At 44.4% G+C, this 14,945-nt stretch overlaps 1 protein-coding gene across 2 annotated transcripts in view; it reads left to right on the top strand.

The window, feature by feature from the left end:
- The window catches only part of GABBR1 (gamma-aminobutyric acid type B receptor subunit 1), an 844,797-nt gene that overhangs the window by 402,087 nt on the left and 427,765 nt on the right, over positions 1-14,945 (top strand). For both annotated transcript variants that reach the window (XM_069634794.1, XM_069634795.1), the window contains one exon: positions 6,728-6,748. In XM_069634794.1, the coding sequence (XP_069490895.1) occupies positions 6,728-6,748 (21 nt within the window). The remainder of the gene's footprint in view (positions 1-6,727; positions 6,749-14,945) is intronic.

Genomic DNA, 14,945 nt, shown 5'->3' with positions numbered 1-14,945 from the left:
CATTCATTATCTTTCGTATAAGTCTTACATACTCACCTGCCGTCCTGGTGTCCCTCTTCCTGGCCTGTGCTTACGGCATTCCAGAGAGGCTTCTGGCTGCCACAAGCTCTCTCTCGTGCAGTGCCTCGCTCCGTCTCCTCAGCGGCTCTCCGTGGCTTCACTCCGACACTCCATGTATCTCTCGCAGCTCGGGCCTCACTCAGAAGCTTTGCCTGGTCACACTGGTTCCTTCTGCATATTCCGCCACCGGCCTTCAGCTTCCATTAGCCTTGCTTTGCGCTGCATATACTCTGCATCGCTCTGGGTTCCTCGAGCACTCTGCCTGCCATGCCGTCTTCCTGGAGATGTCTGCTTTCTTCCAGCAGCCCACACGAATGACTCGGCTGCCACAGCTAACACAGCTGACACGGCTGTCCCGGCTGTCTTCTTTCTCACTGTTCTTGCTGCCTTGAAACATCCCACCAGGTAGATTGGTCTAAAAAGCACTAGACCACTCACTGCCGTCTTGGAAGTTCTGCATTGCTCTCGCTTTCTTCTTGCTCGTTCCAGTACATAATTGGTGTATGTGTGTGTGAGAGTGTCAATAAAGAAAGGATGTATGGCTCTAGTTTGTTTCTTCCTCCTCCCAGTACCTGACAGGTGTTTACTGAGAGATGTTTTACTTGGAAAATAGGGAAAGGACTGGTAATATCTTACAAAGGCCTGGGGATGTCAGACTCATTATATAAGAGAAATGGGGTATAGCGTGTCTCATCTAAGGGTGCTTCATCCACACTCCCCGAATCTCCTCCACGTAGGTGATCCTCCCTCGCATATCCACCCCCAGGGTCAGGATCCAATAGCATTGGCTTTTCCCTGGCCCCCTTGGAGGAGGATATATTGGGGAAAGGGGTGAGGACCCCTTCATATTCCTCACAGGACAAAGTAAACGTGGAGAGTGTTCTTATGTGGAGACATTGGCCTTTATCTCACAGCTAGCATGGACATGTTTTCTTGAAGTGGCATGGCATTGTTTATTACTGGCATTATGAGCAAAGTAAACATGGAGAGTGTTCTTATGTGGGGACATTGGCCTTTATCTCACAGCTAGCATGGACATGTTTTCTGGAAGTGGCATGGCATTATTTAATACTAGCATTATGAGCAAAGTAAACATGGAGAGTGTTCTTATGTGGGGACATTGGCCTTTATCTCACAGCTAGCATGGACATGTTTTCTTGAAGTGGCATGGCATTGTTTATTACTGGCATTATGAGCAAAGTAAACATGGAGAGTGTTCTTGTGTGGGGACATTGGCTTTTATCTCACAGCTAGCATGGACATGTTTTCTGGAAGTGGCATGGCATTATTTAATACTAGCATTATGAGCAAAGTAAACATGGAGAGTGTTCTTATGTGGGGACATTGGCCTTTATCTCACAGCTAGCATGGACATGTTTTCTGGAAGTGGCATGGCATTGTTTATTACTGGGATTATGAGCAAAGTAAACGTGGAGAGTGTTCTTATGTGGGGACATTTGCCTTTATCTCACAGCTAGCATGGACAATTTTTTTCTGGAAGTGGCATGGCATTGTTTATCACTGGCATTATGTGCAAAGTAAACGTGGAGAGTTTTCTTATGTGGGGACATTGGCCTTTATCTCACAGCTAGCATGGACATGTTTTCTGGAAGTGGCATGGCATTGTTTATTACTGGGATTATGAGCAAAGTAAACGTGGAGAGTGTTCTTATGTGGGGACATTTGCCTTTATCTCACAGCTAGCATGGACAATTTTTTTCTGGAAGTGGCATGGCATTGTTTATCACTGGCATTATGTGCAAAGTAAACGTGGAGAGTTTTCTTATGTGGGGACATTGGCCTTTATCTCACAGCTAGCATGGACATGTTTTCTGGAAGTGGCATGGCATTATTTATTACTATCATTATGAGCAAAGTAAACATGGAGAGTGTTCTTATGTGGGGACATTGGCCTTTATCTCACAGCTAGCATGGACATGTTTTCTGGAAGTGGCATGGCATTGTTTATTACTGGCATTATGAGCAAAGTAAACGTGGAGAGTGTTCTTATGTGGGGACATTGGCCTTTATCTCACAGCTAGCATGGACATCTTTTCTGGAAGTGGCATGGCATTATTTATTACTGGCATTATGAGCAAAGTAAACGTGGAGAGTGTTCTTATGTGGGGACATTGGCCTTTGTCTCACAGCTAGCATGGACATCTTTTCTGGAAGTGGCATGGCATTGTTTATTACTGGCATTATGAGCAAAGTAAACGTGGAGAGTGTTCTTATGTGGGGACATTGGCCTTTATCTCACAGCTAGCATGGACATCTTTTCTGGAAGTGGCATGGCATTATTTATTACTATCATTATGAGCAAAGTAAACATGGAGAGTGTTCTTATGTGGGGACATTGGCCTTTATCTCACAGCTAGCATGGACATGTTTTCTGGAAGTGGCATGGCATTGTTTATTACTGGCATTATGAGCAAAGTAAACGTGGAGAGTGTTCTTATGTGGGGACATTGGCCTTTATCTCACAGCTAGCATGGACATGTTTTCTGGAAGTGGCATGGCATTATTTATTACTGGCATTATGAGCAAAGCCAACATGATGAGTATTCTTACGTGGGGATGGTGGCTGTATATGGGTGCAAAATGGACATGTTTACTTACATTATCGCAACTGGCATTATGAGCAAAGCAAAGATCAGTATAGCACTTGGTTGCACCACAAGCCCCTGGAAACAAAATAATATGCCTTCTTACAATGCATAGTAAAACATCTTGTGCTTCACACATAAATCAGAAAGATTCCTACCTAGGGATCCAAACATGCTATCCTGCTTCAAGAAATGTTGGGCCCCCCTAGAAAATGTCCTAAGCATGCTTACTACTATGCCTGACGTGCCATTTAAGTCATTAGAGGTACATGAACCCCCATGAATGGTAAGAAAGGTTAGTTATTGTCGTCCCTTCAAAGTGTTTCACTAGATATCCCAGAGATCAACTTCTAATGATATAAACCCTACCCTCAAGATATTGCCCCATCCCTCCCCAATAAACACGTATTCATCCTCATAAATGGTGCTGCTATCTCCTTGCCCCATGAGGCAAACCGATGGCATCGTACTGCACGCAGCTCAGGTTCTCACCTCATTTTCGCACCTTGAAACACTTGTGTATAGGGGCGTTATAAATGCCATATCTTATCATATCATATTGAACACCGTCTTGCAGAGCCACTTCTCGAGTGTCTTTACTTCATGCCAGTCTACCCTCTCTCTCTCCATTCTACCATCTCTCTGTTGCTTTGCAGTTTCCCTGTCCCTCCTTCTCGTCTCTATCAAAAACTGCTATTGAAACTAGTCCAGCTTTGCCACAAAGTTCAGCTTTGTACATCAATGGGTTGAAAGATCAAACCTTTAAAATGAATAGGTGATTTGATGTAACTCCTTTGATGGCAGCGTATCCATGTTTGCAAATCCTGAGTCGTGAAGCTTAGTCTAGCAAAATGGTTCCATGTCATTTCCACAAAGTAAATTAGTTTGGGCAAATTCACTTCCTGGAAATTACTTCGAAATTATGCTTCGATTTTTTTTATGTGGTGTTCTCAACCCCACCGCCCCAAACCCTTCTTCACCCTATACTGCCACCCCTACCCCTAACGCCCACCACATTTTACCCCTTACCGACCTCCATGTATATATAAATTCGAAGTATATTTTAAAGTAATTACCACAAAGTAAATTACCACTAAGTAATTTACTTTGTGGAAAGAACGTGAGACCATCAAAATTGCTTGTACTTATTTCTAAGATGTCTTGGCATCCATTGATGGGGGAACTAAAAAGTCAGTGCATGTTCTTATGTGGGGCTACTTGCATATATTGGCACAGCCAGTATGGACATATTTGGGCACAGCCAGCATGAAACTATTGTTTCAATACTGGTATATATTGTGGGCAGAGACGTTATGAAAATGCTCCTGTGCAGTTTGTGGCATGGTACCTATTGGACTTCTGCATGTATTATTACCCTACACAATCTATTGCACACGTGTGGCCTTTTAACTTACATTTCACAGAAAGTTTGTTGAAAAATGTCCACTTTTAACCCATTACTTTAAAAAAAATCTTGAGGGGGAGAACGCCCACGCCCCAAACTTCACTTGCTCGGTTAAGACACCCTTTTCATCACACATTCAGGAGGAATGTTTAAACCCCTACAATTAAAACATTTAACAGCCACCGCTGCCTAATAGAAGGAGCCATCAGTGTAACACTAACATGCCTTGACACCCCGGCAGCAGAGACTAAGCTAATGCTGCACTGCACTCTACTGCACTCCTCCACACAAGCAATCAACGCTGTCTCCTTGTTACACATTAGTTTGTCATGTATTTGCTCCCTGGCATGTTGTGTTGTGTTAATATATTTTTGATGTAATAAATACGCCCGTTTCATGCATCCCCTCTAGTGGAGAGCTGGTATTGTGTCTGAAAGGTTCCATATTATTGTGTCTGATAGCAGCACTTAGAAAGGAGGCAATGTATGTATGTGTTCCTTTGGGGATGGGTCTTGCATGTGTACCTTACACAAAATAAATTAGCAGTGTACAGATAACCAAAATCTTGTAATGTTAGTAGCAGCCGCACAGAAGCCTGCATCCAGGCGCTCCACTAGCTTGCCTCTGAAGTATCCCTCGCTCACAGGGCCGCTGAAATAGAAATCACATTTTTTAACAAGTTGTGGCCTGTCACAGGATACCAGGCTCTCCGAGTTCCTAATAGTAGCCACACTCTCGGGCATCAGCCACCTCCTCCTGACCCCCTTGCCCCTCCCTTCACTGGATGCCTGGCATGTCCATGCTTGCCCACTGGAAAGGAGCTTGAGTGCTGCCCATCTCCCATTTTTAAGAAAGAAAAAAAATGCATCTATGCTTGTAGGGTACACAGAGTTGTGTTCGTTTTCTTCACATCGCACGTGTGTGTGCTGAATGCACAGGTGTAAAGAATTCAGGGTGTCTTCACAAAAGGGGCCCCATGGCACAGGGGCCCACGGGGAAATGGCAAGGCTTCCCTGTTGGCCAGTCTGCTACTGAGTGCAGCACTGACACCCAGCGGCCAGGTAGAGTATGGCATTAGCAGATGTAGTGGAGGTGGCAGGCAGCCCCAGGGTCAGTAAGTGGCACCCAGGCTTCACTCACAGGCGTGTACAGTCTGAAGTCTTGGGCGTGTCTAGCTGACTATGGCGGACGCCCACTGGGCAGTTGCAGCTGGAGGATCGTTGGAACATGACAGATATGTCACTCTGGAGTGCCTGTCACTCCCTTGCCCATTTTCCGAAGTCACCCACCTCTCCTGAAATCCCTCAAACCCCTTAAAGTGTAAGGTTTTGAGAGAAGAGCAACAGGTACCGCGCCAAACTGTGATTTGTCATATAATTCGTGTATTTGCCTTTGACAAAAGAAAGGAAAAATTGGTGGATTCACTTGTATTTTAACTTAGTTTATTCAAACATTTTTTCAGTGCAACAAGTCTTTATTTTAGGTTAAAAATCCTTGGTTTCTGGGTCCTCTACACGTGTTTCACCAGCAAAAAGAGTGCTAGTTCAGCAGCAGGAAATGGATGGATAGATTCTGTATGTAGCTCTAATATTAGTTGGGCTAATTTTCAAGTTCCATTGTGACTCTAATGATTCAAGGATATATCCTCATAGCACAAAAATAGATGTTTGCGAGGGTAGGTATGTATTCAAACGATGGACCCCCATATAAGGGTTCCACATCAATAGCGACAAGTCCTTTCCGGAACCTCGCAGAAGAGGCAGGTTCTTCTGCGAGGTTCCAGAAAGGACTTAGTGGGACAGACATATCCTCCTTAGGGCTCCCTTATCTACAGGAAGGACTGACGCCCCTTATTGATGTGGAACCCTTATATAGGGGTCCATCGTTGGAATACATGCCTACCCTCGCAAACATCTATTCTTGCTCTATGAGGATATATCCTTGAATCATTAGAGTCACAATGGAACTTGAAAATTAGCCCAACTAATATTAGAGCTACATACAGAATCTATCCATCCATTTCCTGCTGCTGAACTAGCACTCTTTTTCCTGGTGAAACACGTGTAGAGGACCCAGTGTTATATGTATTAACCTAAAATAAAGACTTGTTGCACTGAAAACATGTTTAAATAAACTAAGTTAAAAAAACAAGTGATTCACCAATTTTTCCTTTCTTTTGTCAAAGGCAAATACACGAATTATATGACAAATCACAGTTTGGCGCGATACCTGTTGCTCTTCTCTCAAAACCCTTTTTTAGCAAACCTTTATTGGGCAGACACAATATTTGGAGCAGTAGGTCAGCGACAACAAACACCTAAAAATCACAATGACGACGTTCGCCAGAGGTTTGAATGATGTCTGCAAACGCACAAGCAATTTGCCCCTTATAGTGTAGTCCACCACTGGCACCTGGGGATGATTTACAGCACCTGGCTTCAGAAGGTCCACTCTGTGTAAAAGTTCAAATGTATGCATTCTCTCGCTCTCCGTTTTCTGTTTCATGGTCGCCTGCCTATCGATTCCGTTTCATTTTTATCTCACTTGCTCGTTCTCTTCTTCCATCAGCCTGCCTTTTTGCTTATGTCTTTTTTTTAATGAACTCCTGTTCCCAGGCACTCTTTTGACTACCTCCTGTCTCTTTTCTCCCCTGCAGTGAGACGTTCTGACCCTACACGTAAGTATTGTTTGAGTGTTGTATGTCACGTCAGTCTAGCTGTCTCTCCAGTCTGTTCAGTAGTCCCTGACTTTGACTGTCCCTGTCTACTTCCTCCTGTCTTGGTCCCGTGAGTCTCTGCCTCTCTCTGTTTGATGTCATCCAGCCTACCTTCCCCTCTTTCTTCCTATGGCTGTTGCTTTCTCTGCCTGGGATGTCCTGTCTGGGCTTCTGTCTGGCTGTCTCTTTCTTGTGCTAGTTTGCCCTATACAAGCAAGTCTGTCTTGTTGGCAGTCTTAGTGAGTCTGCAATGATGTCTGCTTCGGGGTCTGGCTGTGTTTGCTCCCACCGCTGTCTGCCTGCAGTACCTTTTTCTTCTTGGGGTGTTCTTGGAAGGGCGGCAGAGTTTTGTGCACATGCATGAGAGAATCAATAGTGAAGACCCACATTATACTCGTCATGTGATGCTCCAAAGGTTTAGGACTGCAGCTCCTGTTATGCTTAGCCCACCAAGCCAGTAATGGAGGACCATAAGAGTGGTAGTCCAAAGCATCTGTAGGACTCCTAATGGGTAACCATGAACCCTTTCTCCCGTGGCATTCTACACATGTTTTCCACAGTTGCTTCAAACACCAAGGAATGGCCGGACTCCCTTACAAGAGGAGAGGGGTTTCCACCAGTCACAGTATTGCTTAACCTCTCCACAAAAGGCAGAAACCAGTTCATTTTCCAGATATGTTTTTCTATTCATCTCTCTGCAGAGCAATTAATCCACAAGTGATTGGCTAAAACCAGCAAACTCATGTCCCTTATTTGCATAGAACCGCCTCCAGCGGAGGTTGAACTCGAAGCATCCTCCTAGAGATGCCGACCCGTATTCAGCCACTGCAGTTCTCTCTACCTCCTTATTCTTTTTTTAAAAAATAGGTAAAGGTTTGTGCAATTCTTCATGTTGCTCTTACACTTCATAATCTCATCTATGACAGTCAGAGGAGATGTTTGACTGGTCTAAAGCACAGCATTTTAGGTACCACATGCATGCCAGCGGATGACATCTCTACATTATGTACAGCTGAAGCGCTCTGTAATTCCTCATAATCCATTGGGTAGTTACCAGTCAGGCTTTCGACAAGCCAACAGTACCGAAACCTCAATGCTGGACATTCATTCCGGCATATTTGATATCCTGGATGAGGGCAAAGCTGTTTTATTGATGCTCTTGGACCTCTCGGCAGCGTTTGATGTGCTTGATCTTGACATCCTTTTGTCATGTCTTACACAACATCTCAACCTCGACCACCTTGCCGCTAGTTGGATGAGTTCCTTTTTACGAGGAAGGTCTGACTCGGTGGTGTTGGGTCAGTTTTCATCCTGTTCCCCACTTGATCACACGGGGAGTCCCTCAGGGAGCATGCATGTCCAATGGACGCACATACCGACACACAGACCTCAAGAACTGTGGTACTGTTAAAAGATGCCAGCCCAAATGCCGGCTATCCACACTCTGTACAGCGCTCCGCTGCTCTCGAGCAAGGTGCGCACTTTAAACAATTCAAACAAATGTCCACTCTTCTTTTCAATTTGTACATAAAACCCCTCCATAATCTCCTGGTTAGCAATGAGGTCCAGTTTCAAAACTACGCTGACGATGCCCAGCTGCTGTTTATGTTATCTGGCGATATTTCTAGAGACACTAATCATATCCATAACATCTTCAACGTCATTAGCTCATGGATGAGAGACAACTGGCTTTGTCTAAAAGATCAAAAGACTGAGCTACTTTTATTGGCTGCCCCTAATCCCATAAAAAACGTGGACACGCATTCAATTCCTATACTGAGGAAAGCTAAATCTGTGGGTATTATTCTTAATTCTGAGATGAAAATGGACACCCAAGTTTCAGCCACAGTTACCTCTTGCCATTATTACCTTCGTTTGCTGCATTAAATAAGACCGTTCCTTTCTGATTCTAAGGCCACTGAAATAGCCAGGGCCATTATAGGGCCCACACTTGGTTATGGCAATGGACTGCTCAGTGGAGCGCCGTCATATGAGATTGCAAAGCTCCAAGTGATACAAAGTGCTGCCACTTGGATTATAGCTAATAATGGTAGAAGGTCCCACATCGCCCCAACGTTGAAAGGTTTGCACTGGCTGTCAGTTCTTCAGAGACTAAAGTACAAAACCATGAATATCGCCCACACGTGTGTATATGGTGATGCGCCATTATAGGCCCGATATCGACTCCGCAAACAATCTCGCTCTCTTTGTTCCAGTACACAACAACACTTAATCTGCAAGCGCTATAAGCGTAACCGTGCTGGCGGCAGATCACTTCAGGCAGTAGCCTCAGATTGCTGGAATGTGCCATCTCCTTGCGCGCACTCCGACTCTCACTTTGCTTCCTTCAGAAAACAGCTGAAAACACATTTTGTACATAATGCTTGTGTCTCACTTTGGTCTGACTTTCTGATTCCCTGCCTCTAATGTTTTGTTGTCTCCATGAGTTTTCTTTGTGTTTTGTTCGTCTTGTCTTTGTCAAATGTTTGAATTTGCTTGGACGCCTACGGGCTTACACGCTTTATAGATAAATAAATAAAGAGTTGCATCCACGCCATAACACTTAATCTATGGCAGAGTTGGGGTAGATGTTTGAGTGGTCTAAAGTACAGCATCTTATGTCCCACGCATATGCCAGACGATGACAAAGGTACGTTGCCCTCCTGCCATTACAATGAATCTGTGATAGAGCTTGAGTAGATATTTGACTGGTCTAAAGTATGGTATTTTAGTTCCCACGTATATGCCAGAGGATGACAAAGTGACATTCGTCCTCACGCCATAACACTGAATCTGTGAAAGAGTTGGGGTAGATGTTTGACTGGTGTAAAGTATGCCATCTTATGTCCCACGCATATGCCAGACGATGACAAAGGTACGTTGTCCTCCTGCCATTACAATGAATCTGTGATAGAGCTTGAGTAGATATTTGACTGGTCCAAAGAACAGCATCTTAGGTCCCACGTATGTACAAGAGGATGACAAAGTGACATTCTCCATCACGCCATAACACTGAATCTGTGAAAGAGTTGGGGCAGATGTTTCACTGGTGTAAAGTATGCCATCTTAGGTCCCACGTATATGGCAGAAAATGACCACGCTGCATTCACTGTCACACAATAACCCTGAATCTGTGAAAGACTTGGAGTAGATGTTTGATTGGTCCAAAGTACAGCATCTTAGGTCCCATGTATGTACCAGAGGATGACAAAGTGACATTCTCCCTCATGCCATAACACTGAATCTGTGAAAGAGTTAGGGTAGATGTTTGACTGGTCTAGAGTACAGCATTTTAGGGCCCATGTATGTACCAGAGGATGAAAAAGTGACATTCGTCCTCACGCCATAAGACTGAGGCCCTCATTACAACCCAGGCGTTAAGGGGTTAACGGCGCCGTAAAAGGTGTCGGCGCCGTTAAACCCTTAACGCCTGATTACGAGGTCCCTTTGCGGGTGGCACTTTAACGCCTGCTTTTAGCAGGCGTTGAAAAACCAACCCGCAAAGGGACCTAGGAGCTAATTACGGCACCGTAATTTACGGTGCCGTAATTAGCGCCTTCCCCAGTCCCATTGAGCCCTATGGGGCAAAAATGGGAATGGGGAAGGGCCATGGCGGCATGGGGAATAACCGCCCCGCCAACCTTGGAATGGGGCGGTATTTCCCCATTCCACCATGGCGGACTTGTTACAACACCGGCACCAACCATGGTGCTAATAGCGCCATGGTTTAGCGCCGGGGTTGTAATGAGGGCCTGAATCTGTGAAAGAGTTGGGGTATCTGTTTGACTGGTGTAAAGTATGACATCTTGGGTCCCACGTATATGCCAGAGAATGACCATGCTGCATTCACTGTCACACAGTAACACTGAATCTGTGATGAAAGACTTGGAGTAGATTTTTGACTGGTCCAAAGTACGGCATCTTAGGTCTCATGTTTGTACCAGAGTATGACAAAGTGACATTCTCCATCACGCAATAACACTGAATCTGTGAAAGAATTGGAGTAGATGTTTGACTGGTCCAAAGTACAGCATCTTAGGTCCCACGTATGTACCAGATGATGACAAAGTGACATTCTCCCTCACGCCATAACACTGAATCTGTGAAAGAGTTGGGGTATCTGTTTGACTGGTGTAAAGTATGACATCTTGGGTCCCACGTATATGCCAGAGAATGACCATGCTGCATTCACTGTCATGCCATAACACTGAATCTGTGAAAGACTTGGAGTAGATGTTTGACTGGTCCAAAGTACAGCATGTTAAGTCCCAGGTATGTACCAGAGGATGACAAAGTGACATTCTCCATCACGCAATAACACTGAATCTGTGAAAGAGTTGTCATAGATGTTTGACTGTCTAGAGTACGGTATCTTAGGTCCCACGTATATGCCATAGGATGACAAAGTGACATTCTCCATCACTCCATAACACTGAATCTGTGAAAGAGTGAGGGTAGGTGTTTGACTGGTGTAAAGTACGGCATCTTAGGTCTCACGTATATGCCAGAGAATGACCACGCTGCATTCACTGTCATGCCATGACACTGAATCTGTGAAAGACTTGGAGTAGATTTTTGACTGGTCCAAAGTACGGCATCTTTGGTCCCATGTATGTACCAGAGGATGGCAAAGTGACATTCTCCATCACGCAATAACACTAAATCTGTGAAAGAATTCGTGTAGATGTTTGACTGGTCTAGAGTATGGTATCTTAGGTCCCACGTATATGCCAGAGGATGACAAAGTGACATTCTCCATCACACCATAACACTGAATTTGTGAAAGAGTTGGGGTAGATGTTTGACTGTTTTAAAGTACGGCATCTTAGGTCCCACGTATATGCCAGAGAATGACCACGCTGCATTCACCGTCACACAATAACCCTGAATCTGTGAAAGACTTGGAGTAGATGTTTGACTGGTCCAAAGTACAGCATCTTAGGTCCCAGGTTTGTACCAGAGTATGACAAAGTGACATTATCCATCATGCCATAACACTGAATCTGTGAAAGAGTTGGGGTAGATGTTTCACTGGTGTAAGGTATGCCATCTTAGGTCCCACGTATATGCCAGAGAATGACCACGCTGCATTCACCGTCACACAATAACCCTGAATCTGTGAAAGACTTGGAGTAGATGTTTGACTGGTCCAAAGTACAGCATGTTAGGTCCCATGTATGTACCAGAGGATGACAAAGTGACATTCTCCATCACACAATAACACTGAATCTGTGAAAGAGTTGTCGTAGATGTTTGACTGGTCTAGAGTACGGTATTTTAGGTCCCACTTATATGCCATAGGATTACAAAGTGACATTCTCCATCACTCCATAACACTGAATCTGTGAAAGAGTGAGGGTAGGTGTTGGACTGGTGTAAAGTACGGCATCTTAGGTCCCACGTATATGCCAGAGAATGACCACGCTGCATTCACTGTCATGCCATGACACTGAATCTGTGAAAGACTTGGAGTAGATTTTTGACTGGTCCAAAGTACGGCATCTTTGGTCCCATGTATGTACCAGAGGATGGCAATGTGACATTCTCCATCACGCAATAACACTAAATCTGTGAAAGAATTGGTGTAGATGTTTGACTGGTCTAGAGTATGGTATCTTAGGTCCCACTTATATGCCAGAGGATGGCAAAGTGACATTCTCCATCACGCCATAACACTGAATTTGTGAAAGAGTTGGGGTAGATGTTTGACTGGTCTACAGTACAGTATCTTAGGTCTCACGTATATGGCAGAGGATGTCAAAGTGACATTCTCCATCACGCCATAACACTGAATCTGTAAAAGAGTTGGGGTAGATGTTTGACTGGTGTAAAGTATGGCATCTTGGGTCCCACTTATATGCCAGAGAATGACCACGCTGCATTCACTGTCATGCCATAACATTGAATCTGTGAAAGACCTGGAGTAGATGTTTGACTGGTCCAAAGTACAGCATCTTAGGTCCCAGGTATGTACCAGAGGATGACAAAGTGACATTCTCCATCACGCCATAACACTGAATCTGTGAAAGAGTTGGGGTAGATGTTTGACTGGTGTAAAGTATGCCATCTTGGGTCCCACGTATATGCCAGAGAATGACCACGCTGCATTCACCGTCACACAATGACACTGAATCTGTGAAAGACTTGGAGTAGATGTTTGACTGGTCCAAAGTACAGCATGTTAGGTCCCATGTATGTACCAGAGGATGACAAAGTGACATTCTCCATCATGCAATAACACTGAATCTGTGAAAGAATTGGCGTAGATGTTTGACTGGTCTAAAGTACGGTATCTTAGGTCCCACGTATATGCCATAGGATGACAAAGTGACATTCGTCCTCACGCCATAACACTGAATCTGTGAAAGAGTTGGGGTAGATGTTTGACTGGTGTAAAGTATGCCATCTTGGGTCCCACGTATATGCCAGAGAATGACCACGCTGCATTCACCGCCACACAATGACACTGAATCTGTGAAAGACTTGGAGTAGATGTTTGACTGGTCCAAGGTACAGCATCTTAGGTCCCAGGTATGTACCAGAGGATGACAAAGTGACATTCTCCATCACGCCATAACACTGAATCTGTGAAAGAGTTGGGGTAGATGTTTGACTGGTGTAAAGTATGACATCTTAGGTCCCACGTATATGCCAGAGAATGACCACGCTGCATTCACTGTCACACAATAACAGTGAATCTGTGAAAGACTTGGAGTAGATGTTTGCCTGGTCCAAAGTTCAGCATGTTAGGTCCCATGTATGTTCCAGAGGATGACAAAGTGACATTCTCCATCACACAATAACACTGAATCTGTGAAAGAGTTGGCGTAGATGTTTGACTGGTCTAGAATACGGTATTTTAGGTCCCACGTATATGCTAGAGGATGACAAAGTGACATTCTCCATCACGCCCTAACACTGAATCTGTGAAAGAGTTGGGGTAGATGTTTGACTGGTGTAAAGTATGCCATCTTAGGTCCCACGTGTATGCCAGAGAATGACCACGCTGCACTCAATGTCACACAATAACAGTGAATCTGTGAAAGAATTGGAGTAGATTCTTGACTGGTCCGAAGTGCAGCATCTTAGGTCCCATGTATGTACCAGAGGATGACAATGTGACATTCTCCATCACGCAATAACAATGAATCTGTGAAAGAATTGGCGTAGATGTTTGACTGGTCTAGAGTACGGTATTTTAGGTCCCACGTATATGTCAAAGGATGACAAAGTGACATTCTCCATCACGCCATAACACTGAATTTGTGAAAGAGTTGGGGTAGATGTTTGACTGGTCTAGAGTACGGTATCTTAGGTCCCACGTATATGCCAGAGGATGACAAAGTGACATTCTCCATCACGCCATAACACTGAATCTGTGAAAGACTTGGGGTAGATGTTTAACTGGTCTAGAGTACAGCATCTTAGGTCCCATGTATGTACCAGAGGATGACAAAGTGACATTCGTCCTCACGCCATAACACTGAATCTGTGAAAGAGTTGGGGTAGATGTTTGACTGGTGTAAAGTATGGCATCTTGGGTCCCACTTATATGCCAGAGAATGACCACACTGCATTCACTGTCATGCCATAACACTGAATCTGTGAAAGACTTGGGGTAGATGTTTGACTGGTGTAAAGTATGCCATCTTGGGTCCCACGTATATGCCAGAGAATGACCACGCTGCATTCACTGTCACACAATAACAGTGAATCTGTGAAAGACTTGGAGTAGATGTTTTACTGGTCCAAAGTTCAGCATGTTAGGTCCCATGTATGTACCAGAGGATGACAAAGTGACATTCTCCATCACGCAATAACACTGAATCTGTGAAAGAGTTGGCGTAGATGTTTGACTGGTCTAGAATACAGTATCTTAGGTCCCACGTATATGCTAGAGGATGACAAAGTGACATTCTCCATCACGCCATAACACTGAATCTGTGAAAGAGTTGGGGTAGATGTTTGACTGGTGTAAAGTATGCCATCTTAGGTCCCACGTATATGCCAGAGAATGACCACGCTGCATTCAATGTCACACAATAACAGTGAATCTGTGAAAGAATTGGAGTAGATTCTTGACTGGTCCGAAGTACGGCATCTTAGGTCCCATGTATGTACCAGAGGATGACAAAGTGACATTCTCCATCACGCAATA

The sequence above is a fragment of the Ambystoma mexicanum genome, chromosome 13, assembly GCF_040938575.1.
Source record: "Ambystoma mexicanum isolate Mex_15411 chromosome 13, UKY_AmexF1_1, whole genome shotgun sequence".
In the NCBI taxonomy this organism is placed as follows: Eukaryota; Metazoa; Chordata; class Amphibia; order Caudata; family Ambystomatidae; genus Ambystoma; species Ambystoma mexicanum.
The sequence above is the reverse complement of the archived record's forward strand: the minus strand, read 5'-3'. Positions and strand labels throughout refer to the sequence as shown.